Raw genomic sequence first — 25,581 nt, 5'->3', positions numbered from 1 at the left:
GGTTTGTTTTGCCTGCCCATGGCAGTCTGGCTGGGATCCCCCTATGAGACTGGCATCTGGGAAAGACTTTATAGCCTGCCTACTCAGCATCTGTTTCCTTTTTGGAGACTGGCTGCCCTTGCTTCCTTCCTACATGGACATTCCTCCCTGATCTCTTCCAGCCTGTCAGGTGCATAAGTGGCCTGTGATGTTACAGGGAGGTTGTTTGATCACAAGGTAACTCTGAAACAAAGGCACTCCCTTGAGACAGCTGAGATTTGGCTAGAGGACATCTCGCCTGTGCTGAAGCCATTCCTGTTCTAAGGCGTTATCCCTTCCATTGCCACGTTTGGCAGAGGAACTTGCCCCTCATGGCCTGTTGCTAGCTTGGTTCTGTAGTGAGACCTCTTGGCTTGGGGGAAGTGGAGGGAGCCCCATTGTTTGGCACGTCTTAAATAATCAGCCTGGACAGAACCCAAGTCCATGCATGCTAGGGTGACCAAATGTCCCGATATTTCAGTGTCTGTCCCGTGCCCCGACTGATCTTTTTGTCCCACATTTTGTCCCAATATCCGCTGGCAGCACTGTTTGTCTGGGTTTTTTTTGCTCTGCTAGCAGGCACCCACCCCTCCCCCCCCGCCCCATATGTTCCGATATTTTCTTCCTCATATCTGGTCACCCTAATGCACGCTAGGAAACAGTCCTGCATTGGTGAGAGAGGTTCTACTGGGTCATGGGTCTCTTTGATCTAAGGCAGGGGTCGGCAACCTACGGCACGCGTGCCAAATATGGCACGCGAGCCGATTTTGAATGGCACGCGGCTGCCTGCCGCGGTTCCGACCCCCAGCCGCACTCTGCCCACCGCTCTCCCCTGCTGGGGCAGGAGGCAGAAGCTTCATCCTGAAGCAGCCAAGCTCCCTCCCTCCCTCCCCCGCTTCTTCCCCCAGCCATGGTGCAGCCTGCTTTCCTTCACCACCTCCTCTCCTTCCCTGCGCTGGCCCTTGCAAAGGGAGGGGGGAAGAATGGCAGCGTGCTCACTGCTCTGCAAAAGCCCCGCGGCCCCGCTCTCCCGGCCGGAGCTCCAGCCGGCACGTGGCAGCCCTGCGACCCCTTGCTAAAGCCGGCTCTGGGTAAAGGAGGCAGAGAAGAGGTAGGGACGGGGCCTCGGGGAAGGGGGTGGAACAGGGCATATCCCTTCCAGCCCCTTGCCATGAGCCGCTCAGGGCAGGGGGCTGGGAGCGAGCACCCCCCCGAGCCGAGCACCCCAGCCCTCTGCCCTGACCTCTGAAGCCCCCCACACCCCTAGCCTTCTGCTCTGCACCCCCCCACACCCCTCCAGCCCTCTGCCCTGACCTCTGAAGCCCCCCACATCCCCAGGCTTCTGCCCTGCACTTCCACACACCCCCAGCCCTCTGCCCTGACCTCTGAAGTCCCCCACACCCACCCTTCTGGCGGCCCGCTGCGGCCTAGGTGAACAGAACGCCAGGCTGGCAGCAAGCTGAGCAGGCTGGTGGCGTAAGATCAGCATTTTAATTTAATTTTAAATGAAGCTTCTTAACTATTTTGAAAACCTTGTTTACTTTACATACAACAATAGTTTAGTTATAATATATAGACTTAGAGAGAGAGAGACCTTCTAAAAAACGTTAAAATGTATTACCGGCACACGAAACCTTAAAGTAAATAAATGAAGACTCGGCACACCGCTTCTGAAAGGTTACCTACCCCTGATCTAAGGACAGGATGAACCATCTCCTGAGTCACCTTTGCTCTCACCCACTCTGTTAATTTCTCTCTCTCTCTCTCTGCTATTGATGTTCAAGCTCATTCCCATCACTCAGTCCCTTAATGAGAGGCTTTCTGGCTGCCCTCTTGGAGGTCTCTGTAGAAGAGCAGCTGGGAAGGTGACTTGGTGCAAAAAAAAAAGCCCTTTGGAAGCCTGTAGTTCTGTAGAAGAACTAGGAATGGCTCAGCCAGTGTCCTGTCTTCAATGCCATCTGCTTCAGAGGGCATGCAGAAAACTTGACAGACAACTATAGAATAACCTGCCATAACTGAAGTGCCTTCCTAGCCTTAGTGATTGGTTAATGCTGAGAAGCATGAGGGCTTACATCCTCATCATCGATCTATGAAAACATCTAACCCTTTGTTTGATCCCGCTAAGTTCTTGGCCTCTGTATCTAGTGGCAATGAGTTCCACATGTTATGCATTGTGTAAAAAGGTATTTCCTTTTATTGCCCTTAAATTTGCTGCCTTTGAATTAAATTGACTGTCCCTTTTATCCCTCTTTTAGGGGAAAAGGGGACTAAGAGCATTTCCGTCTCTGTCCCACTCTGTATAACTCTCTCATGTCTCCTCACTGCAGTAGTTAATCCAGCTGACTCATGCTGGTGTCTAGTCTTTGAGCGACTGTATACGCTGTCTGTTACAGTTCAAATGACCATTGTTCTCCTAGCATGATTAGGAAACCTCTGGTTACTTTTAGAGATACCTAATCAACCTCGTTACACCTCATAATCAGGTACCTCAATTATGGAGACTGCCTGTTGGGCAGAAGGACTGATCTCCTTGCTCTGACTATCTCTCTCTGTCTCTTTCACTATGTATCTTGCCACTGCATGGGTGGTAAGCTGCAGTGCGTTGACTGTCACTCTGAGCCCCACACGAGGGTATAGGCCAGGCCTAGCACAGCACACAACTGCTTATGCCTGGGACTCCCAAGAAGTCCTTGCTGGGTGTGTCATGGATGTTAAATTACCTTGTTACTGCTTGGTGCTTCAGTGGAAGGCAGCCTGCTAAAGAGCGAAGGGGAGCCGCTTTAGGCCTGGTCTATGCTACAAAATAAGACTGTGACCTGACCTAAACTAGAGTTAGGTTGATGTAAAGCAGCTTGCGTTGATCTACGTGCCCTACTACATGTACGTGCCCTACTACACCGACATAACTCCATCTCCACAAGCGGTGTAGGGCTTATATAGATGTCATTAGGACGACACAGTGTCCCTGTAAACGCTGTGTTACTTCCATTGGGTGTTGGCTGTCATTCTTGTCAATTTCAGGGTTCTGTGCTGGAACTGTGAAATTGACAAGGTCCACCTCACAGCTCAGGCTGTCACCCTGGGATGGATGGGGGGCTGCCCCGAGAGGAGCTATGCGTGGAGTTGAGCGCCCAGGCTCTCAGCGCCCCCCCGCTCCCTTAAGAAGGTGGAAGCACTCCTGGTGAGGACATGCAACAATGACCAATGGAGGGTAGTGTGGATGTGAGCTGGGCTGTAATTTGACCTAGCATAGGCTAATTGATTTAAATTTATAGTGTAGCCATGTTTTGTGTCCCAACACAACAGCTAGGTCTTTGGGTGACCAGGGAAGCCATTTTTTTAGAATAACAGGGAGGCGGGGGAAAGTCTGTGTTTGTTGGGCATGCAGGAGGGGTCTTCGTGGAGTTATCCTTCCAGTGGTTGGAGAGAATCATAAATGCTATAAAACAAAATGCCCTGTCTGGATTGCAGTGAGATTCTAAATGAATGTGTCTCCCTTGAGTCATTCTCATGGCCGGTATCTCTCTGTCTGTGACAGATGAAACTGGAACCAGCATCCACCCGACGGTACTGGCAATGCTGAGGAAGCTGCAGGACGGGTATTTTGGTGGGGCGAGGTAAGCAAGAGCTACTGTTCCCATAGCGTGTACCCACCGGCTGATGTGCTCCAAGGACCGTGTGAAGCAGGGTTTGCAGGAATGCTCCTGTGGCAACGCATTGCCAGCCAGCTCTGATCTGAGGAGATGCAGTCTCAGCTTAAGAAATGCCCAGCAATCTCCCCTCATGGTGACATGTTTGAGCATTCCTACTTGGTAGTAACCTTGTCCCTCATTCCCGCCTCTGGGGTAATCCAAGGCCTTTAAAGCCCTAGGGGCAATGTGGTCGGGTTTGGCATACCTTTCAGTTCAAAGAGAGGCCCTATTTTACCCTGTTCAGCTCGGGGCGTGGTGGGGAGGAGGCGTGCTACTCCTACCCATGGGCAGAAGGGGTCCCAGAGAAGGGGATTTGAAGTGCTTTGCAACAGTAGGTGTTTTTACTAAACCTTCAGTTACAAAGTCTGCACAGGGACATAGACCAATGCATCAGCTGGGAACCTGCAAAGCACTGCGCAGTCTTGCCCCAGATCACAGTGCCATGACCTAACCCTACAAACCCTTATTCCCATTCCTAGTGTCCAATACTTTGATATTGCAGTGGTGAGCATTTTATAAATAGCCGAGGTAGGTATCATGGGACTGCATAAGGAAGGAAGTACTATGCATGGGGGTGAATAGCTTCGGGGGTTGGGTTTGTATACTGCAAAAAAGAAAAATTCTCTAAAAATTTCCCTTTGGTCCCTGAGTGACCTATGGGACCTGCCCTCTGTTCTCACCCCATGTCTGGTCCCATAGTCCAGTTTTGGCCATGTCTAGGTGCTTGGTCCCCCTCTAGTGGCTGGATCAAAAAGGTGTGCAAGTCTACTACAGTCATTGAGCTACTAGAGCTGGCTCTTAGCTCAGGCAGGAGAGGGCGGTACATCTAGGTACAGAGGTCCCAAGTTTCACCCCTACTGCCAACAACCCACCAAGAGGCATTATGTTACCTGGTTCATGCTTATTTGCAAGGTTATTTCAGGTGGACCCTCAGGCATTCCTCCCTCTTTCTGAAGTTCCAAGCTGGAGGGGATGGCTGTGGCCCAAGTGCTGCCTTAGCAGTGTGCCATGTAATAGAGGTTTAAAGAGACATTCGCACTCTTAGCTGGAAAGAGAAAGAGGCTCTAACTCTGCATCTGTTTTTGTGTAGTGTTCTGACCTCCCAATAACTCTGTCCATCAATCTCTGTCCCACTCTGCTTTGGTGGCTGTGGATATCTTTCCACAGTGGCCTTTCTTCTGACTCTCCCTCTCCCGCCCCTGAATTTCTAAGCAGAAGTCAGCATGGCTCCCTATGCTTGTTTGCATCCCCCTTGCTTAGATGGGTCACTGTCGGACGCAAAAGAAACATGTAGTACTGGATGGGTTTTCGTTTATTGCTTCTCCAGGCCTGCAGGCGCTCCTGATAAAGGTTAAAACCATTAAAGGTTTGGCCCTTAAGAGATCTAAGGTCAAATCACACTTGATGATGGTCACAATATTGCACAATATCCCCATTGAGGGCTGTAGCGGTCTAGGGCTCACTGAGCAGTCTGACGTTCCAGCCAGTAGCGGGCAGTGCGTGTGAACACATGCTAGCCAGTACACTACAGTTCCATTGGCCCCTTTGGGTCCTCAGCCTGATGCAAAGCTAGCAGAACAAGTCCATGGTACTTCTGATCTGACCTCTCCTCTCTGTCTCGCCCAGGACCCAAACGGGTAAGTTGTCTGAGTTCCTGACAACTTCGTGTTGCACACACCTCAGCTTCATGGATCCCGGGCCAGAGGGTAAGCTCTATGCTGATGATTACGGGCTCAGCATTGACAGCTACAGTGAGCTCAATCCCGAGGAGTGGCTGCATGGCTTTCAATTAGCGGATGATGGTAAGGAGGAAGGGGTTGGTGACCTTGATGCACTGGAATAGGCTGTGCTCAGGAGTGCCATGCTTATCAATAAACCAATTAACTCTGAGGCTCTCAGCAGGGAGCCTTAGTAACTTTAGGGTACTTGGATTTCCACCTTGGTTTTGTTCTCCCTTGACCTCCCCCACCAATTAACCATGTCTCTCTAACATGACTGTGGCGTTAGGAGGATTGAGGGCTAGGTGGATCACTGACCTGGACATTGAGTCTCTGCTTTTGTGGGTGTGGCAGGCAAAAGCCAAGTACAAGGGGAGGAAGTTCTGATTGGAAGCTAAGGAATTTGACTCTCTGCTTTAGGCCCAGTGCCGGGAAAATACACAGGGTGACGTTGCACATTAGCATCTGAATTGGAAAGAACCTAGAAAGGACCTGTTTAAAATCCTGGGATATCTTTAGGAAGAGATGGTACATTAAATAGTCTGGAAGGAAGGCTTTAAGAACTGATGAAAGTGAACGTTTTCTAGCTCCATGTGGAGTCCAAGGTGTTAGTTTTATGGGAAAATTTGTAAGACTTTAGGTCTTAAGTACTTTGCTGAGTCAGGGCTCTGGTCTCTTGGGCCGTATGCTCTCGCCTGGCTCCATATCAGGACAATCTGTTGCCCTGTTACAGAAAATACCACCACCCCCCCGGCCCTAAAGACAAAGGGTGTCCTGTTCTTCCTCTCAGGTTGGGTCAGTGTAGCTGGCTGAGGTTGGTTGTTTCCTCTCCCGTGATGTTGTCTTTGATCTCCTGTTTGCAAAGATCTCTCATAACCAAGTGTCTGTCCCAATCCCTTTCCTTAACTCTCCTCTATTCCCTCGACTCATCCGCTAACCCATTTAGACCATTAACTGCCTGTAACCAGCTTGCTATTGCATCTCCACCCTCACTCCCAGATAGCTGGTATCCCTGCCTGGACTTGGCATAGGGTTTTCCTTGTAAGTTCTCCTTTTGCATCTTTTTGGTGCACATGCTGCTAATCTAGATTTCCTTTTGCTGTGATGTCTGCATCTTATAGGCAAGGTGCCTGTGTCTGTGCCTGTATGCAGCAGCTGTAGGCTTAAGTTGTAGCCTCTGCTCTGGCCAAATGTGCTCTTTTAACTGGAACCTCTTGAGGCAGCAGAAAAGAAGAGTGCTCCTGAAGCTTCCCAGATAACAAGGCTACAGTCCAGATGCCTTCTGCAGCATCTCATAGCCCTACATAAGATGATTAAAAATCCCCTGCGCTGTATCTCTGAGTGGCGGCTCTGCTTATGGCTATTGCAAAGAGCCCCTGTCTGAAAGCCCATACAGATGCTTGCTAGCTAGGGTTCTAGGGAAGTGCCCCATTCAGACCTGAACACAGGGCAGATGCTGAAACACCTCTGCCTGTATGGACGCCCAGGCCCCAATACTGGCTAGACTGTTTGTACAGGAAATCGAATGAAGGTGTGTGCGCTCTAGAGTAAGTGTTCACATGAAAGCTGTATGGCCATGTTCATGCACAGTTGAAGCAAGGGTGTTCCAGCATGACCTTTGCATGAAACTGTCATGGCCTTCATCCTGACGGCATTGCATTTACATAGAATCCATCTATATTATATTATACTATAAATGTTCTCCTGCAGGAGGCAGAGTGCTGCAATTCATTCATGTGCACTGTACTGGAAATCTGTATCGTGTTCTCCATGTTGCATGGCTAATAACCGACTTTGTTACTGCATGGGCTAGCAATCTGTCACTCCTCATCTGCAAAGACCCAGACCCTGCCATCCACGGATGTTCAATTGCTGCCGCAGAGAGCGAGAGAGAGAGAGCACGGCTGCATGCATGTGACTGTGTAGGCAAGTGGTGTAAATCACACTACAGGCTCACTTCACTGTGGCTTGAGTGTGTTGAAAACATCTGAGGTGCACTCTTGAGAGAGCCCTGTCAGCAATATGCTTCCATGTGAGGCAATGCACAAGTTGTCTTTGTGTTGCAGCCTCTCGGCCCGCTGTGCAACGCAATAAGGCTTTGATGCAGTACTGGTTCTGCTAACAGTGTGGTGGTAATGCCAGGGTGGGGGAGGTGTTCAGCTAGCTGTCATAGAAGGCGTAGGACAGGCCAGGAGTCTAAGTGCATATAAGCCCTTTCCACTCCACACCAGACTTGTCTGATGTCTTGGTTACTGCTAATCCTGGGCTGTGGGCAGACAGCAAGGAGATCATGGATCCAGCAGTTGCCAGGGCTATTTGGGTTTTGACTCCAGGTGGGAGATGGTAAAGTGCAGAGTTAGTGGGATAGAAAAGAGGTGGATGAAGGGAAGGGGGTTTCCATTCTCACCTGTGATGGCTTGGAGGCAAACTTTGTCTAATGGTTCTTGATTATGTATTAGAAATAATTTATTCATAATAAGAAATAGCATTTTGTGTCCCATCAGGGCCCTGCTGTGCTGAGTCTCGCACAACTAGGAAGAGACAGTCCCTGCTCAGAAGAACTCAGTCTGGGTACAGAGAAGTAGTAACAAGGGGATGTATCAAACCAATGGGAAACGTCAAGGCTGGGGGCCACGGGGCCCAGCAGACTTGCTTTGTGCAAGTCTTGCAGGGTTTGAGTTCATTTATTTTAATATAAAGAAAGGAGATATGAATGATATTGGTGACCCCTGGCAGGAGCCTAATGAATGCAGCGCTCTGTTCACCAAGAGCCAGGCTGGAGAAGCGTATGAAGTGGAACCAAGGAGCGTGGTCATGACTGTACTTAATCCCACTGTGATCTCAGTAACTCTACATGTGCTGTTCCCTGGAGCAGCTAGGGTTGAATTGTGCTGGGTGCTTGAGATATGCTGAATTGATTTAATGTGGTGTTGTCTTTTAAATGGATACTGCTCTTGCTTTTAGAAACAGCATAAAAGTATGCACTTGAAATACTTGGGCTAACCCAGTGAAAGGCTCCATCTCATTTCCCAGATGATGGATAAACTAGGCTTCCTTTGGGTTCTCACTAGGATCACATGCAGCCAGGGGAGGGGGCTGGTGAAGCCCAGATTGATTTAGTTGAGGGATTTCACTTTGGTATGTGTGTGTGCTGCAGCTGACTGCCCTGCCCCGCATCAGAAAGGAGAACAGCAGCAGGACCAAAGGGACAGATAGCACTGCTGGAGTGGGAGGCTGGGTTTCTGAGGACCGGATTGATGGCAGGCATTGCAAGGTGTGGAGTGGAGGGACTAGGAACCATGTCCGATACAGGAACTGCTCTCTGAGGCTGCTGTTGGTGCTGTACCTATGTCTGCCTAGTGAGTGAGCCAGGCATGCTGTTGCTGCGTCGTGTAGAGAGACTACGCGTTCTCCCATTGCCTCCAGTGTGCTGATAACATGGAGTTCTCTCACAGCAAGGAAAACCCAGGGGAGCTTAGGCATAAAGTGACTAAACCCCTCTCTTCTGCCTGCTCTTCCAGCTGACGTTTGTGATGAAGTGGCTCAGTATTTAGATCACCTTTTGGAGCACACAGCTCCCAAGGCTGCCCAGAAGGGAGGGCTGCATCGCTTCCGAGCCGCAGTGCACACCACTCGTGACCTCATGTCCCTGGTGTCCCAGGCCAAAGAGCTGCACGTACAAAGTGAGTAACACACCAGGCGCTGTCCCCGGGGAGCAGCCATGTGGCTGGGGTCGTGCATGGACTCTTCCTCTCTGCAGAGCCGAGCTCTAGGCCCTAGGTGACTCACTGGGAGGTGGGGGGCCTCCACCACCAATGGAGGTATTCCCACCCCTTGCTCTAGGGCAGGTTGGCACGACAGGCAGCCTCTGGAGCAGCAGGGGTGGCATTTCAGGCATGAGGTATGTTGACGAGCAGTGTGGCATGGCAGGCCGTGGGAGAGCCAGCCCTTAGAGAGGGTCAGTGCCACGGTGAATCTTTCATCCCTGGTGTCCCTGGAAGTGAAGATTCTAGCCCGGCCTGTATTATAGCACAGCTGGGAAGAAGTGAAACTCTCCCTGGGGCTCCCTTCCCAGCCCTGCAGACCTTTCCCTAGGCCAATGGCTGCAGGCTTCACAGCCTCGTTGATTATGGAGGTAACACCAAGACCCACAAGGGGTGGTGAGGGGGGCGAAATAGTCCAGGTGGTAGTGCTGGCCCTGGCTCCTCTGCTGAGCAGTCACTGAGACCTCTCCCCACAAGGAGGGGCAGCTCAGTGTACTAGCATGGTCCAGTGGATACCTGCCTTTCAGTCCTGACTCTGACACTGACTTCCTCTGTGGCCTTGGTCAGAATACTTACCCTTCCTCGTTATTCTCCCCAGATTAGAGGGGGAAGTGACCGTTCCCCGTCTCACGGCAGATCTGGCTGTTGTCATTTCTGTAGCTCGTTATATCTATTCACCAAGTGTTAGTGTCTGACAGAAGCATGGGCAGGGGAGGTGGCAAAGGAGCTCTGGGACTCAGGGTGAGCAAAGGGCACTGAGCAGCAGGGAACAGGTGATGTAATGGGAGAGGGGTGAATGAGAGGTGAGTAGGCAGGATGGATTCACAGTTAGAAATGGGACAGCTGCATTTTCCAATCTTTCCCCCGTGTTCCATTGGCCCCCTCCATTGCCATGCTGTGCAGCCTGGTGTCTATCATGCAGCCCCACTGATGTAGTGTAGTTTAATTTAGCTGGGAAGCTATTGGCTTTACCTGGCTTCCTGAGAAGCCCAGGGCATTTGGCTGACCTCTACCATATCTGTGTCTGCATAAGTCATAGGGCTGAAGCTGTGAGCTAGTTAAAGATGTGTACCCTAGGCTGCAGGCTTCACAGCCTTGTTGATAATGGAGCCTGAACAGCCAGAGCAACACTGTCCAAGTGAGGTGGAGCACGGTACCTGAGCTTTGAGTTCTTCTGTAGCAGTGACTTTCTCTGTCTGTTAGTCTGTTAGCGTTACGGGGCTGGTTGTTATGTATGGCTGAGATAGGAAGGATGTTCGCAGCCTGGTGCCTCCTGTGGCAGGGTGATCAGTGCCTGCATCAGATACTCATGAACAGGCCACAAGGAGCAATCCTGCCTTGGCTGGGGCAAACCCAAATTTCATGTGGGGAGCTAAAGGTCTTTGCCACTTTTTGGCTTGTTCAGAAAGTTCTCACCCTGAAATGGCAGCGCTCCTATGGCACATTCTGGAGTTCTCAAGCTGCAGCAGTGCAGGGGTAGTGCATGGATGACACCAGCATACAAACAGCATGGCGGAGCTGTGCAAGACACTGGAATCGTGCATAGAAATGCTTGTGACAAAGTTCCTCCTCTATCTTGGTGGGTACTGCGCTTATTGGCAGATTTTCTTGCCTCAGAGATTCACCATGTGGGTTGAGGAACAGCCCAGAGACCTTCCCCTCTGGAAGAACCTACAGTCCAAGTCAATTGGGAGGTTTGGGCGGAACCCGGGCCCGCCCTCTACTCCGGGTTCCAGCCCAGGGCCCTGTGGACTGCAGCTGTCTATAATGCCTCCTGTAACAGCTGCATGACAGCTACAACTCCCTGGGCTACTTCCCCATGGCCTCCTCCAAACACCTTCCTTATTCTCACCACAGGACCTTCCTCCTGGTGTCTGATAACGCTTGTGCTCCTCAGTCCTCCAGCAACACACCCTCTCACTCTCAGCTCCTTGCGCCTCTTGCTCCTAGCTCCTCACACTCTCACCACAAACTGAAGTGAGCTCCTTTTTAAAACCCAGGAGCCCTGATTAGCCTGCCTTGATTGATTCTAGCAGCTTCTTAATTGGCTCCAGGTGTCCTAATTAGCCTGCCTGCCTTAACTGGTTCTAGCAGGTTCCTGATTACTCTAGTGCAGCCCCTGCTCTGGTCACTCAGGGAACAGAAAACTACCCATCCGGTGACCAGTATATTTGCCCTCTACCAGACTCCTGAACCCCAATGGTCTGGGTCTGTCACATATCCCTCCCCCCTGCTCAACGCCAAGGGGTTGGGCAGCTTGGGACGCCAGACAGTGCACATGTGACAAGCCGTCGGCGTTGCCATGACGGCTCCCTGCTCTGTGTTGCACACCGAACTGGAAAGGTTGGAGGGATAAGAACCATCTGGTCACTCTTGTGTTCTTCTCCTTGTTCCGCTGCATCCATTGAAGAGGGGCATGGTCGGTCATGAGGACAAATCTGCGCCCGAGCAGGTAGTAGCGCAATGTTTCCATGGCCCATTTTACAGCGAGGCATTCTCTCTCCACCACTGCATATTTTTGTTCCCTTGGAAGGAGTTTCCGACTGAGGTATAGAATTGGGTGTTCCTCCTCCCCGACCATCTGTGATAGAACGGCCCCTCAACCCCACTTCCGATGCATCAGTCTGCAGGATAAACTCCTTGGTGAAATCAGGGGCTATCAGTATGGGGTTACTGCAGAGGGCAGTCCGTAGGTCTGTGAATGCTTCCTCTGCTGCGTCAGACCATCTCACCAGATCAGGTCCACGGGCTTTTACTAGGTCTGTCAGGGGGCTTGCCTTTGTGGCAAAGTGGGGGATAAATAGTCGGTAATACCCCACCACACCTAGGAACACATGGACTTATTTCTTGCGACTTGGTTGGGGCCAATTTTGGATGGCCTCTAACTTGCTCACTTGGGGTTTTACCAGACCTTTTCCCACAACGTAGCCAAGATATTTGACCTCTGTAAACCCTACAGTGCACTTGGCAGGGTTTGCTGTAAGGCCAGCTCGCCTGAAGGTATCGAGGACTGCCTCAACCTTCTCCAGGTGGGTTTCCCAGTCTGGGGTATGAATGACCACATCATCCAAGTAGGCAGCAGCATAACTGTTATGCGGGCAAAATAGCTTGTCCATGAGGCGCTGGAAGGTAGCTGGGGCCCCATGTAGTCCAAAAGGGAGGACAGTATATTGAAAAAGACCCTCTGGTGTAGAGAATGCAGTCTTTTCCTTTGCGTCTTCTGCAAGGGGAATCTGCCAGTACTCCTTTGTCAAGTCTAGGGTAGCCAAGTACTGGGCATTACCCAGACGGTCCACTAGCTAATCTATGCGAGGTATGGGGTACGCGTTGAACTGGGATACTTCGTTTAGTCATTGGAAGTCGTTGCAAAAATCTTGTGGTGCCATCAGGTTTGGGCACCAGCATGATTGGGCTGGACCACTGACTGTGGGATTCTTCGATGATCCCCAACTCCAGCATTTTTTTTACTTCTGCCTTTATTTCCTCCCTTTTTGCCGCTGGCACCCGATAGGGCCTCATTGTTACTCTTGCCCCAGGGTTCATGACGATGTGGTGATATGTCTCGGTTGTTCAACCCGGTTTTGTTGAGAACACATCTTGGTTCTGGAAGATCATCTCAGACACCTCATTCTTCTGGTCTGGTGTTAAATCGGGAGACACTCTCACCTGTTTGGAAGGCTTGTTTTCCTGGGTTAGGTCTTTTTGGACCATTGTGCATGCCTCTTGTGCATGCCCGGGTTTCAGAAGGTTAACATGATAAATCTGTTCTTGTTTTCTGCATCCTGGCTGCCGCACCTTGTAGGTTACTTCCCCCACAGGTTCAACCACCTCATAGGGCCCCTGCCATTGGGCCAGAAGCTTGCTTTCTGCTGCGGGTACCAACACCATAACCCGATCCCCTGGTTAGAACAGTCGCTCTTTTGCCTGGCGATTGTAATGGATTTGCTGGGACTCCTGTGCCTTCTCCAAATGTTCCCGTACCATAGGGGTAACCCGGGCTATTCGGTCTTGCATCTGCATTACATGCTCTATTATATTTCTCCCCTCAGTGTGTTCCTCTTCCCAGACCTCTTTGGCGATATCTAGTATGCCATGGGGGTGATGCCCGTATAATAACTCGAAGGGGGGAAAACCCAGTTGAGGCCTGAGGTACCTCCCGGATAGCAAACATAAGGTAGGGTAGTAGGGTGTCCCAATCCTTCCCGTCCTGACTTACCACCTTCCTTATCATAGCCTTGAGGGTTCGGTTAAACCTTTCTACCAACCCATCAGTCTGCGGATGGTAGACCGAAGTTCTCAGGGTATGTATATGGGGCAGCGTACAGAGGTCCTTCATTAGCTTCGACATAAATGGGGTTCCTTGGTCGGTTAATATCTCCTTCGGTAGCCCCATTCGGGCAAAGATCCCTATCAGCTCTTTGGCTATAGTTTTAGAGGCCGTGTTCTGCAGTGGGACGGCTTCTGGGTAGTGAGTAGCATAGTCCAAAACAACAAGTATATATTGGTGGCCCCGAGCCGTCTTCTCCAGGGGTCCCACTAGGTCCATGGCTATTCGCTCGAAGGGGACCTCTATGATGGGAAGGTGCCCTCAAGTGGGGACGGGGACTGTGCAGCTGACACTCCGGGCAGGAGGCACAGTACCTCCACACTTCTTCATGTACTCCAGGCCAGAAGAACCATCGTAGGACTCGTGCCAGGGTCTTCTCTACCCCCAAATGCCCCCCAAAAAGATAACTATGAGCAAGACTTAATACAGTGTTCTGGTGTTTGAGGTACTAGGATCTGCTGTACCTTCTGCCCCTGTACTGGTGCAACCCAGTATAAGAGATCCTTCTTCATTATGAAGTAGGGTCCTGGTCCCTGGGTTTTCCCTTCCACGGGGACCCCATCTAATTCAGTCACCTCCTTCCTAATGTTGTCATACCTTGGGTCTTCTGCCTGGTCCCGTCCAAAATTTCCTCTCCCGGGACTAATCTGCCCAAGATCTAGGAGCCCAGTCTCTGTTGCCTCTACTGGTTCAGAAGCATTAGGGTGGGGGTCAGACTCAGGTGTTTCTTCCTCTTGCGTGGCCTCCTTTTCAGCTGCGCGGATCCACCTACTTACAAGAGCGACCCTCTGGCTTTGGGTCAGTATTCGGGTTCCCAAGGCCTTAGCTGCCCTTCTTTCCCTTTTTGTCTTTCTACCCTGTCTGGGAGTGGAGAACAAATCTGGGGACATTTCAGAGAAGATTGGGGGTTGACAGTCTGCTGTGGATGCCTCACCAATTTTAGGGTCCCCATCTTTCTCCAATCCCCCTACTGGGAGTAAGTTTCCAAACCCCGGGAAGTCCCTCCCTATGAGCACCGGCTATGGGAGTTTAGGGACTACACCTGCTGCTACCTCAGTAGTGTTCCCTTGGATCTCTATTTTTACTGGGATAGTGAGGTAGTAACTAACTGTCCCACGGACACATGTTATCCCCGTACGTTTAGCCTGTAGCAGCTGACTACGCTTCACGAGCTTCCCTGAGATAAGCGTGATAGCACTCCCCGAATCAACCAGTGCCGTGGTCCCTACCCCATTTAGTTTCACTGGTCTGGTATACATATGTGAGGTTAGTGAGACCCCCACAAGGTGGATTACGGAGCATGGATCTACCCAGTTCCCCAGGTTACACTGCATAGGCTCCTCAGCATTGGGACACTGTGCAGCTATGTGTCCCCACTCCCCGCAGGCATAACATCTGTATGGAGCCCTAGGCATTCCCCGGTCTCTTGGTTTGGGCAGTCTAACATCACGATCCTCTTCTCCCTCAGTGCTCTGACTCTTTGTGGCCTCTGATGGGCCTTCAGCCTCTCTCTTTTTCCACCTGGGCCCTCCTGGTGGCCCAGTCACCTGAACTTTAGGGCTTGGTGCTGCTAGTTTAACCCAGGGTGCCTCGTCCTTAACTGGTCGGGTCAGCTCCCCTGCTGTCCTTCGCCTCTCTACCAGGGTGACAACCTCGTCATAGGTGGAGGGTTCATTCTGGCTTACCCAGGCACGAAGGTCTGGTGGTAGTCCCCTCATGTATCGGTCGATGACCAGAACCGCTAGTATCTCTTCCGGACTCCGGGACTCTGTTTGCAACCACTTTCGTGCAAGATGGATGAAGTCATACAATTGGGACCGTGGGGTTTTGTCTTCTTGGTACCTCCAACAGTGATACTGCTAGGCCCACACTGCTGTCATTACCCCAGATGTGGCCAGGATCTTTGCTTTCAGCTGGATGTAGTCTGCCGCAGCCTCTTCAGGCAGATCATGGTAGGCCTTCTGGGCCTTTCCACACAGGAATGGGGCAAGGATGCCAGACCACTGATCTCGAGGCCAGGCCTCCCGTAGGGCTGTCCTCTCAAAGGCCAGAAGGTATGCCTCTACATCATCCTCCCATGTCATTTTCTGCAGCCAATGGCTGGCCCGTATGAGCCGTGTCCCATCATGGCCACGATTCAGCTCTGTAAGGGACTTTACCTGGTTTACCAGTTCCCGCAACATAGCTCGGTCTTGAGCAGCCTCGTCCATCAGCAGGCGATTAGTCTCTTGCTGCAGCCGCACTGCCTCCTGTTGGGCGGCTGCCTGGACACAGATAGCCTCCTGCTGGGCGGCCATAGCTTGTATCAGTGCCTGCACTACGTCCTTCATTGTGGTGAAAAAAAATAAACCCTCTCCCTTTTTTGTGCTTTTTTTTTTTTTTTTTTTTTTAAATCACTGTCCTTCTTCCACCGCGCTGTGCACACCAAGATCCCACTCCTGACGCCAGTGTGACAAAGTTCCTCCTCTATCTTGGTGGTTCCTGCGCTTATTGGCAGATTTTCTTGCCTCAGAGATTCACCATGTGGGTTGGGGAACAGCCCAGAGACCTTCCCCTCTGGAAGAACCCACAGTCCAGGTCAATTAGGAGGTTTGGGGGGAACCCGGGCCCGCCCTCTACTCCGGATTCCAGCCCAGGGCCCTGTGGACTGCAGCTGTCTGTAGTGCCTCCTGTAACAGCTGCATGACAGCTACAACTCCCTGGGCTACTTCCCCATGGCCTCCTCCAAACACCTTCCTTATTCTCACCACAGGACCTTCCTCCTGGTGTCTGATAACGCTTGTGCTCCTCAGTCCTCCAGCAGCACACCCTCTCAGCTCCTTGCGCCTCTTGCTCCCAGCTCCTCACACTCTCACCACAAACTGAAGTGAGCTCCTTTTAAAACCCAGGTGCCCTGATTAGCCTGCCTTGATTGAGTCTAGCAGTTTCTTCTTAATTGGCTCCAGGTGTCCTAATTAGCCTGCCTGCCTTAACTGGTTCTAGCAGGTTCCTGATTACTCTAGTGTAGCCCCTGCTCTGGTCACTCAGGGAACAGAAAACTACTCATCCAGTGACCAGTATATTTGCCTTCTACCAGACTCCTGTACCCCACTGGTCTGGGTCTGTCACATGCTCTTAATGGAGCATGTTCCTCACACTGTGTCCTGGTGTTGATCCTTGCCCTCTTGCTTGTATTGGGAGGTGGCATCTTAGCCCCACACCTGCCTCTGCACTGGCATAACCTCCTTTGTGAGCAGGTAAAGCCTCCTTAGGCCCAGAGCTCTGCAGCATCCTCTGCCAACTGCCCCTGATGAGCATGCAGCATCTGAGCCTTGGGTTCCCTAGGGGTTTTCTACAATTGCAGCCAGCGGTGGTGCAGACCATTGTACCCCAGTGCAGCTTAATCTAGCTTGAGGCAGGGTACACTGAACTGGTGTAAACAGCAGTTTGCCTATCTGCACTGGGGGGTCTACGCTTGTGGCTGGTCCCTAATGCCTGGAATTGGGGCTCTATCTATATTCCCCTAGTGTAGATAGAGCCTTATTTAAATCTGTGTGGGGCCAGGAGCAGAGTCAGCCCCCCAGTGCCTTTTTCCTTCTCTCTGTCCTGGTCTCAAGTTCCTCCATGGCTGGCACCGGGTAGGTCAGATGCAGAAGTTCTCCTGTCTGTCTTGGATATGGTCACCGATCAGGTTCATAAGGTGTTTCTTAGGGTACTGCCTTAGAGGTGAGGTGGTTGGGGCTTTTCCCCCGTTCTCTGAGTGGGGCTGTTGTTCTCTCCCCCCCCCCCTCCTAAAATGTAATATTTCTGCTGCTAACAGAGGAAGCTGCTTCACTGGATGCCTCGTCCCCTTTACATCCCATACTCCAGTCACTTCTTTCCCATTTGTCTGTCGTCCCACTATTTATCTGTCACTGCCAGAGGTGTGCTGCCCAGGCTGGGGCACGGAGTGGTTAGTGACAGCCATGTCGCGACGCAGCAAGGCTCATGGTTACCGGAGCTCTAGTTGCTACTGTGGTTGTAGCACTGTTTGCCAGTCCAGACTGACCAAACCAGAAGCCCTGCCTATGCTTCAGATGTCACCATGTTGGAAGCATCCCCTTCTCTCCACCAACTGCCTCTTGTCTGTGTAGACTGGACCTGTTCACTTGTTGATACCCTGCGTGGCTTTGCCTAGAACAGAGTTCACTCAAAGCTGCACTAAGGAAATATTGTATCCCTTCTTCAGCATCCATGCGGCTGCACTGCCACTAGCACTGATGTACATGCTAATGCATGTGGGCCTCAGCTGATGCTAGTATTTACATCTTTGCAGATGCACCATTGCTAAAAAGCGGGTACAAAACCATCTTGTATAGATGCCAGCTCTGACTGCTGTAAGAAAGGAGAGGTTGGCATCAGCCTTCTGAAGTCTGTCAGAACCCTTACAAACTGCTGCTTCCAGCACGCCTCTCATTTGCAAAGAGACTAGGACCAAATTATGTGTAACTCTGTTGCCAAGTTGTGTGCCAGCCCTGCAAAGGTCAGGGCTGTTGCTGTTTTGATAGCATGGTTATAATGTAGATTGGGTCCAGCCTAGACAGAGAAGACCGGTTGTGTTCACAATGGGATTGAAATCTGTAGTGGAGACAGGTCCACTGACCACATACCTAGGTGGGCAGGTGGAGAGTCTGATGTGGGTTCTCAGTCTGTGGGTTGCAACCTGGTGCCACAAATAGAGCTGGGCAAAATTCTTTGGCTGCATCATTTATTTGCCACAAGATGCAGTTTTGGCTCAACCAAAACTATTCACAAATTGGGGTGGAATTTGGCGAATACTTTCGAACAAAAGGAAATGAAGACTTACTTTTTTTTGTTAAACTTTTGTTTAGAAATTTAGCTAGACTTTTTTTTTTTTTAAACAAGGAAAATTCCTGAAAACAAAACAAAATGAAAAACAAGGAATTTTTTTGTTACAGGTCAAATTAAACATTTTGTTTGACCTGAAACATACATACCTGTATATAGAGAGATTTTTCAGATGTTTTAGGCATGGCAACCAAAAAATCAGTTTACCCTAGCTGTAGTTGTGGCCACTGGGCCCTTCTCATATGGCTAAATGGCAGGAGGGTCCTGGCATAAACAGGCTGAGGACTGGTCCATGAGCACCATCTAGAGCAGCGGTTCTCAAACTGTGGGTTGGGACCCCAAAGTGGGTCGCGACCCCATTTTAATGGGATTACCAGGGCTGGCTTAAACTTGGTGGGGCCCAGGGCCGAAGCTTGAGCCCCACTGCCCGGGGCCGAAGCCCAAGGGCTTCAAACTTGGGCGGCGGGGCTCTGGTTACAGGCCCCCTGCCTGGGGCTGAAGCCCTTGGGCTTCTGCTTTGTTCCCCCTCCCCAACCAGGGTGGTGGGGCTCGGGTGGACTCAGGCTTTGGTCCCCCTCCTGGGTCGTGTAGTAATTTTTGTTGTCAGAAGGAGGTTGTGGTGCAGTGAAGTTTGAGAACCTCCGATCTAGAGCATGTTGCCAGGATGCTGCTGCAGCAGTTTAACTGTTCGAATCCTGTTGGCCTGTAACCATTGGGAGAAGTTAAATGTGGTTACAAGTCATGGCAGTGCCATGACTCTCTGCTCTTGAGTTAACCCAAGTGTTACAACTGATCAAAGACTAACTGTGCTGTGTGCAAGGCATGGGGCATTGTCCAGGCTTAGTGCTCACTGTTAGATACAACTGATTAAAAATCCACAAAGAAACCTGACTGTCCTGATCAGCTCATTTGCACTTCCTTTCTCAAGGCTGGTGGCACTATAGTGAGCAGGTAAAGCTAATATGCCTCTAGAGTGTTTAGTGCTCTACAGAAATTAACCCATAAAGATAAGATGGGTAAGTATTAACCTCTTGGCTTCCCCATCTGTAAAATGAGGGTAAGTGACTTCCCCAAGGCTGCAGAGGGGTTGGTGTCCGAGTCAGGCTTAGAGAGTTCCTGATTCCAGTGCTGCATAGCTGTTAATAAAACGCACCGAGTAACACCTCCCTGTGTCATGGCCAGCGTGCTCCAGCTGCCATTCTTCTCCTGCCCTCTTCTGCTGATCTAGCCCCTTGTTAAAGCTGCCCTAGGAAGACCCTCTCTCATCAAGCTTCCAAAGAGCCACTTATAGTAACTCAAAGGGAAGGCTGCAGAGCGCTGCCCTCTCTGCTCTGTCCCCTCTAGGCCTCAGTGTGTGTGAAATCTCTGGAGCATTAAGTAGTTCTCTTGTGCTGGATTAATCAAACAATGAACTAGTGTATAAAATCCTGCAGTGCTTGAAGGCCCATGTAATTAATCTTGGCTGCAGCATATGCGCCCAAGTGTAAGCCCTAGTCACTTAGGGTTCTGATGCCTTGCAGCCTCTACACAAATTCCTGAGAGATTAGAGGCTATTAAATAGCCATCAATTCCCCTCCCAGTCCTATTCACCTGTGGTGGGTCCAGAGGACTGCTTGTCCCTTCTAAGCACAGTAGGCAGCAGTGCTGACTGGAGGCTGAGAGTTGACAAGGATTTAAAACTCTCCCAAGCAGGACAGGGCCCCAGACACTGTTCTGGATAAATTGCAATGTGCTGAAGTCTAAAGCCTTCCAGAACGAATGTTGGTTTCTTGCAGATGTCAACATGTACATCCCGTCCAAGCTGTTCCAGGCCTCCCAGCCTTCAGTGCACTTGCTGGGCTCCACCCACACACCCGAACAGGACAGCCAGGTGACCCTGATCTGGGAGTGGGGTGGGTACTGGGGGTGCTGAACACATTCGGCTCGAGAGTCAACTGCCTGGCTCCTAACAGTGTCCAGTGTGCCAGCTAGGACGTACACAGACTGCTGCCCTGGGGTGGAGCAGCAGAATCCATGGGGGGGAGTGGTCTGGGTGTCACCTAGGAACAGCTAGAGACATGGATAGTTCTGTTAGCCAGCTGCTTTCCACAGCCCTGTGACCCACTGGCTGCAGGAAGCTCAAGAGCAGGAGTGGAGCAAACTGTAGCAGACAGGCAAGTGGGTAGAAGCCCTGGCCTTGACAGAGCAGGGCCCACTGGGGAAGAAGGGAAGTGCTGCTGCTCTGGCATGTAACATGAGGGGGCAGTGGAGGTGAATCTGCAAGGAGCGGGCGTGGGGCAGGAATCTGCCCACACTAGAGAGGATACGTTGGGTGAGGAGTTATTAGCAGAGCATCCTGGCTCATAAGCAAGCTCAGCAAGCAGAATGCTGTCCCAGCCCCTAGCAGTGGGGTGGATCCTGCTTAGTGGAGATGGCCAAGACCTTAGCTGGTGCCATGGCTCTGGCCAGCTTTAGGAGAAGGCATTAACCAGGGAAGAGCAGAGCCAAGGGCTAAGTCATCTGCTCCAAGTGGGGTGCTCTGAGATTCTAGAGCAGGGGTTGGGACACCAGCTAGAGCTCTAACATGGAACTTTAGTGACCTCTCCTCCTCCAGATTCCCTCGCTCCACACCCTGGTAAATCTTCCTCGAGACAAGGCTGGAAACGTGGACTGCAAGGCCCTGGTGGATCAGCTGCGAGAGTGCCCCACCCTACAGGAGCAGGCTGACCTTCTTTACATGCTTCACACCCTCAAGTAGGAGCGTGGCCGGCCCCCAGCCTGCATTACCCAGGAAGCCCTTTATATTGCTTTGCTCCTGGCTTTATCTTCCTAATCGTGGCATTACCACCCCCAATGAGAAGCCTAGGTGTTGCCCACTCAGGAGAGGCGAGATGGCTAGCTCCCTGTGTTTCAGCCTTTATAACTAGGCTGGGAAATGTTTGCCAGATGGTAGGCTGGTGTGAGTGTCTGAAAAAATGACCTTAGCATGGATTCACCTCTTAGCCATTTTGATAAATGATCATAGCAATGTAGAGCTGACAGGGACCTTGAGAGGTCATCTAATCCAGCCCCCTGCACTGAGGCAGGACCACATAAACCTAGACCATCCCTGAAGGGGTTTGTCAAACCTGTTCTTAGAAACCTCCAATGACAGGGGTCCCACAACCTCCTTAGGTCACCTGGTCCAGTGCTTTTGTGTTAGCACCTCTAATGAGATCTGGGCCTTGTTGTGCACATGTAATAAGAGATTCAGAATTTGCTGTCTCTAAAAGGATTAGTTGGGTACAGTTCTCAAGAGCTGGTGCTTCCAAACAGGTAGCTCCATTGCATTCCCTCAGCCCTGTGCATTGCTGAGCATACTATTTACTAGCTCAGAGAGCTTCCCCCTCCACTGGAATGTTATCATAGTGTTCATTCTGAACAGTCATGTGTTACTCTGTAATGGTGCTGCTGCAGAGTTTGTGGGGGCTGGGAAAATAATCCTGCTCACATAGCCTTTGCTGTGACCTGGCATCTCCTTGAACACAGGGGGCTTGACTGGGACACGGAGATCGATGGTCAACCTGGTGCTACGGTCAAGGACCTCCTCACTGAGCTATATGTCAACGTGGGGGCTACCCAACAGTGGGCCCTGATCCGCTACATCTCTGGGATCTTGAAAAAGAAGGTGGAAGCTCTCGATGAGGTGAGGACTGGGCACAGGGGCCTTGCTCTGATCCCTGGCCTGGCCTGTGGGACGTGGCAGCAAATGGGCAAATCAATGCCTGACTTCACAACTACCTCTGAGAAACGACTTACCTGTAAGAGTCCTCTGCATCTAGAAAGGACCTTTCCATCTGGAGAGGTGGCCACTGAAATGCCAGACTGTCTTTCTTATTGTTTTCCCACTTCATGGCAAGTACGAAGGTTGCTTAAATTTCTGAGACGCCACAGGGATGTACTGATTTATGCTCTCACTTAGAAGTACATGGCCTGAATGTCCATGGCTCCGACAGCTGGAATGGGGAGTGCTTAAAGCCTGGCTCATCGTGGTTTGGATTTGCAGACTGTACAGAAAATCCTGCTCTGGGAGCAGGGGATAGGAGAGGACTTGGGGGATCTTACACCAAGCTGAGTCATTACAATCCCTGCAGTGAAGATGGAACTCCAGAAAATAATCCAAAAGCCACACTGTGTGTCTTAGAGGTGTGCGTGAAGCTCTTGCTGGGAGGGAGGGAGTGCATTTGTAAGGCCACTGTGGGTCTGTGGCTGTTAAGCATCCATAACCAAGTGTGTGATGGTATCTCTGTCTAGGCCTGCACTGACCTCCTGTCTCATCAGAAGCACTTGACAGTGGGGCTGCCTCCAGAGCCTCGGGAGAAGACGATCTCTGCGTGAGTTCAGTGCCTTTTGCCTCCGTGTACCAAGGGGGCCGAAACCATTGCATTAGTCAGCCTGATTCCGGGGTCAACTTTGCAGTAGTGGGGAGGGGGAACAGGCTCCACCCACCTCTGAGGTTCCGCCTCTGCCTGCCCCTAGGAAAGAGGCCACTACTCTCCCAGACTGGATCTGTATGAGCTCCCTCTCCCCTGAGGCTCGCTAGTTGTGCACATCGTGCTATACATAGTGACCTCAAAGGAGGTGGGGCAATATGTGGGGGCTGTCTAAAGTCAGGCGAAGGGGCATTAGCCATGCGTTGAGGGGCTGTAGATCATGCCTGCCCTGTGTCTGTGTGTACTGGGATCTCCCCTTTATTCCCATTGTTTCCTCAGCCCTGTCCCGTATGAGGAGCTCACCCACCTGATTGACGAAGCCAGTGAGAAGAACATGAGCGTCTCGATCCTGACTCAGGTGACAGGGCTGAGTCCAGCCAATTTCCAGGCAGCCTATCCATGTCCTCACAGGCCAGAGGATGCGCCTGTCCCACTGGGCGGCTGCCTTGTGACCCGTGTCTCCTTGCTTTTCCCGTTCAGGAAATCATGGTCTACCTGGCCATGTACATGCGTACGCAGCCCGCCCTCTTTGCTGAGATGTTCCGCCTTCGCATTGGGCTCATCATCCAGGTGATGGCAACGGAGCTGGCACACTCCTTGCACTGCTCAGGTACCCAGCCTGAGTCCGGTGTCCAAATAGTCAAGACAGACAAAGGGTGGGAGCATCCCTCTTAACTCCCAGCCTGCATGTGGCTGACTGGGGGCCCCCGGTATATGGAACACCCAGGCTTTGTTGCATGTTGCCTCACAACTGGCCGAATAGTAGAGTGTCTACCTTTTTTCTGACGCAAACAAGGTGGGTGAGGTGTCCAGCCCAGTATCTCATCCCAGCCAAACCTTCCCTGGGTAGGAAAGGGCTGTGATAACAAACTGTCCCTCAAGCTTTCATTGCAAGACCTTTGGAGTATCTAGGGGAATCTCCATGGGCCCATATATGTGGGCACCTTGTGTCTGAGTAATGTGGTTATACCAGTGATTCTCAACCGGAGCCCGTGGCCCAATTCATACTAAGCTCCGGCCCAGCTCAGCTGTGTGCTAAAGGCCATGGGCTCCGGTTGAGAATCACTGATATAATCACATTACTGGATTATACAGTCAAACTTGCTGTGTAGTTGGGGCCAATAAAATAAAACCGCTGGGGGAAATACGAAAGGGAGATGTCTAGCTAGTAGACTCACTAACAGGGCTGGCTCCAGGCACCAGTGGAGGAAGCACGTGCCTGGGGCAGCAAAAATGGTAGAGCCGGCCCTGCTCACTAAGTGTTTGATAGTACTAAAAATATAGCAAGTCCTGCTCACCAGCTTGGCCACTTTGTTACGTTTTTTTTTTTTTTTCTTTTCTGTTTAAAATCTTGGCTACCTGTTCAAATAGGTCTGAATCCTCACTGTGCACTTGGCTAGCTTGTTGGATCCTGAGAGAGATTGGGGTGTGAATAGCTTTTTGATTTTTAGGGTGGTGTGAAACTGTTCCTCACTTTGAAGGGACACAGTCAGCCTAAGTTACACTTGGATTGGGAAACTATTGGCCCTGCAAGTGTTACAAGGAAATACCTAAGACCAGAGTGGAGGGATGACACAGAGCAGTGGCTCTCAACCTTTCCAGACTATTGTACCCCCTTCAGGAGTCTGATTTGTCTTGCGTATCCCCCAGTTTCACCTCACTTAAAATTTACTTGCTTACAAAATCGAACATAAAAATACAACTGTCACAGCACACAGTTACTGAAAAAATTCCGACTTTCTCATTTTTTACCATGTAATTATAAAATCAGTTAATTGGAATATAAATCTTTTACTTACATTTCAGCGTACAGTATATAGAGCAGTATAAACAAGTCATTGTCTGTATTAAATTTTAGTTTAGTACTGACTTTGCTAGTGCTTTTTATGTAACCTGTGTAAAACTAGGCAAATCTCTAGATGAGGTGATGTACCCCCTGGAAGAACTCTGCGTACCCCCAGAGGTACATGTACCACTGGCCCAGAGCATAGGCCACTAGCCTGGAACTTCAGAGGACCGGGTTCAATTCCTGCTGTGCCACAGACTCTGTGTGACCCTGGGCAAGTCACTTAGGCCAGGTCTGCACTTAAATTTTAGGTTAACAAAGCTACATCATTCAGAGGTGGTGAAAAAATCCAACCCCCTGAGCTCCATACCTATGCCAACCTAACCTCCAGCATACACAGCTAGGTCAACAGAAGAATGCTTCAGGGCCGCCCAGACGCAGGGGCAAGTGGGGCAATTTGCCCCAGGCCCCCACGAGAATATAGTATTCTATAGTATTGCAACTTTTTTTTATGGAAGGAGCCCCTGAAATTGCTTTGCCCCAGGCCTCCTGAATCCTCTGGGATGTCCTGGAATGCTTTCATCCACCTAGTGACTTGGGAAGGAGGTGGTCCTACAGTCATGGAAAAACCCTTCCCTTACGTAGGTTACGTCTACGCTATTGGGTTTATGCCGTAGCTATGCTGCTATAGTCCCTGTAGTGTAGACATGCCATTAGTCTTTCTGCGTCTCAGTTCCCCATCTGTAGAATGGGGAAAATACTCTACTTCACAGGTTTGTCATGGGGAAAATACAATAAAAATTGTGAGGTGCTCAGAGGTAATGGGGGCCATATAAGCATTTCACAGCATAGTCAGTTTCCCTGTTTTCTGGATGGTTTTGTGGATTTTTTGCACAGTGATTGGGGAGAGGGTGGACAGAGTAGAGTGATTTCATTTGGCCAGGGGCTGTGAGGGAAGTATACCACCTGCACTATTCTTCCCTCCTGTGTCTGTAATC

The 25,581-nt window shown here is 50.9% G+C and overlaps 1 protein-coding gene across 6 annotated transcripts in view; it reads left to right on the top strand.

The window, feature by feature from the left end:
* Window positions 1-25,581, top strand: part of PHKA1 (phosphorylase kinase regulatory subunit alpha 1) — an 80,282-nt gene that overhangs the window by 43,221 nt on the left and 11,480 nt on the right. For 4 of the 6 annotated variants that reach the window (XM_054040067.1, XM_054040066.1, XM_054040068.1 and 1 more), the window contains exons 17-25: window positions 3,557-3,635; window positions 5,337-5,512; window positions 8,950-9,111; window positions 20,122-20,216; window positions 20,940-21,079; window positions 21,854-22,010; window positions 22,619-22,698; window positions 23,077-23,155; window positions 23,278-23,407. In XM_054040067.1, coding sequence (XP_053896042.1) covers window positions 3,557-3,635; window positions 5,337-5,512; window positions 8,950-9,111; window positions 20,122-20,216; window positions 20,940-21,079; window positions 21,854-22,010; window positions 22,619-22,698; window positions 23,077-23,155; window positions 23,278-23,407 — 1,098 coding nt within the window. The remainder of the gene's footprint in view (window positions 1-3,556; window positions 3,636-5,336; window positions 5,513-8,949; window positions 9,112-20,121; window positions 20,217-20,939; window positions 21,080-21,853; window positions 22,011-22,618; window positions 22,699-23,076; window positions 23,156-23,277; window positions 23,408-25,581) is intronic. The other 2 variants (XM_054040069.1, XM_054040070.1) reach the window with 1 other exon arrangement.

The sequence above is a fragment of the Malaclemys terrapin genome, chromosome 9, assembly GCF_027887155.1.
Source record: "Malaclemys terrapin pileata isolate rMalTer1 chromosome 9, rMalTer1.hap1, whole genome shotgun sequence".
NCBI lineage: Eukaryota > Metazoa > Chordata > Testudines > Emydidae > Malaclemys > Malaclemys terrapin.
The sequence above is the reverse complement of the archived record's forward strand: the minus strand, read 5'-3'. Positions and strand labels throughout refer to the sequence as shown.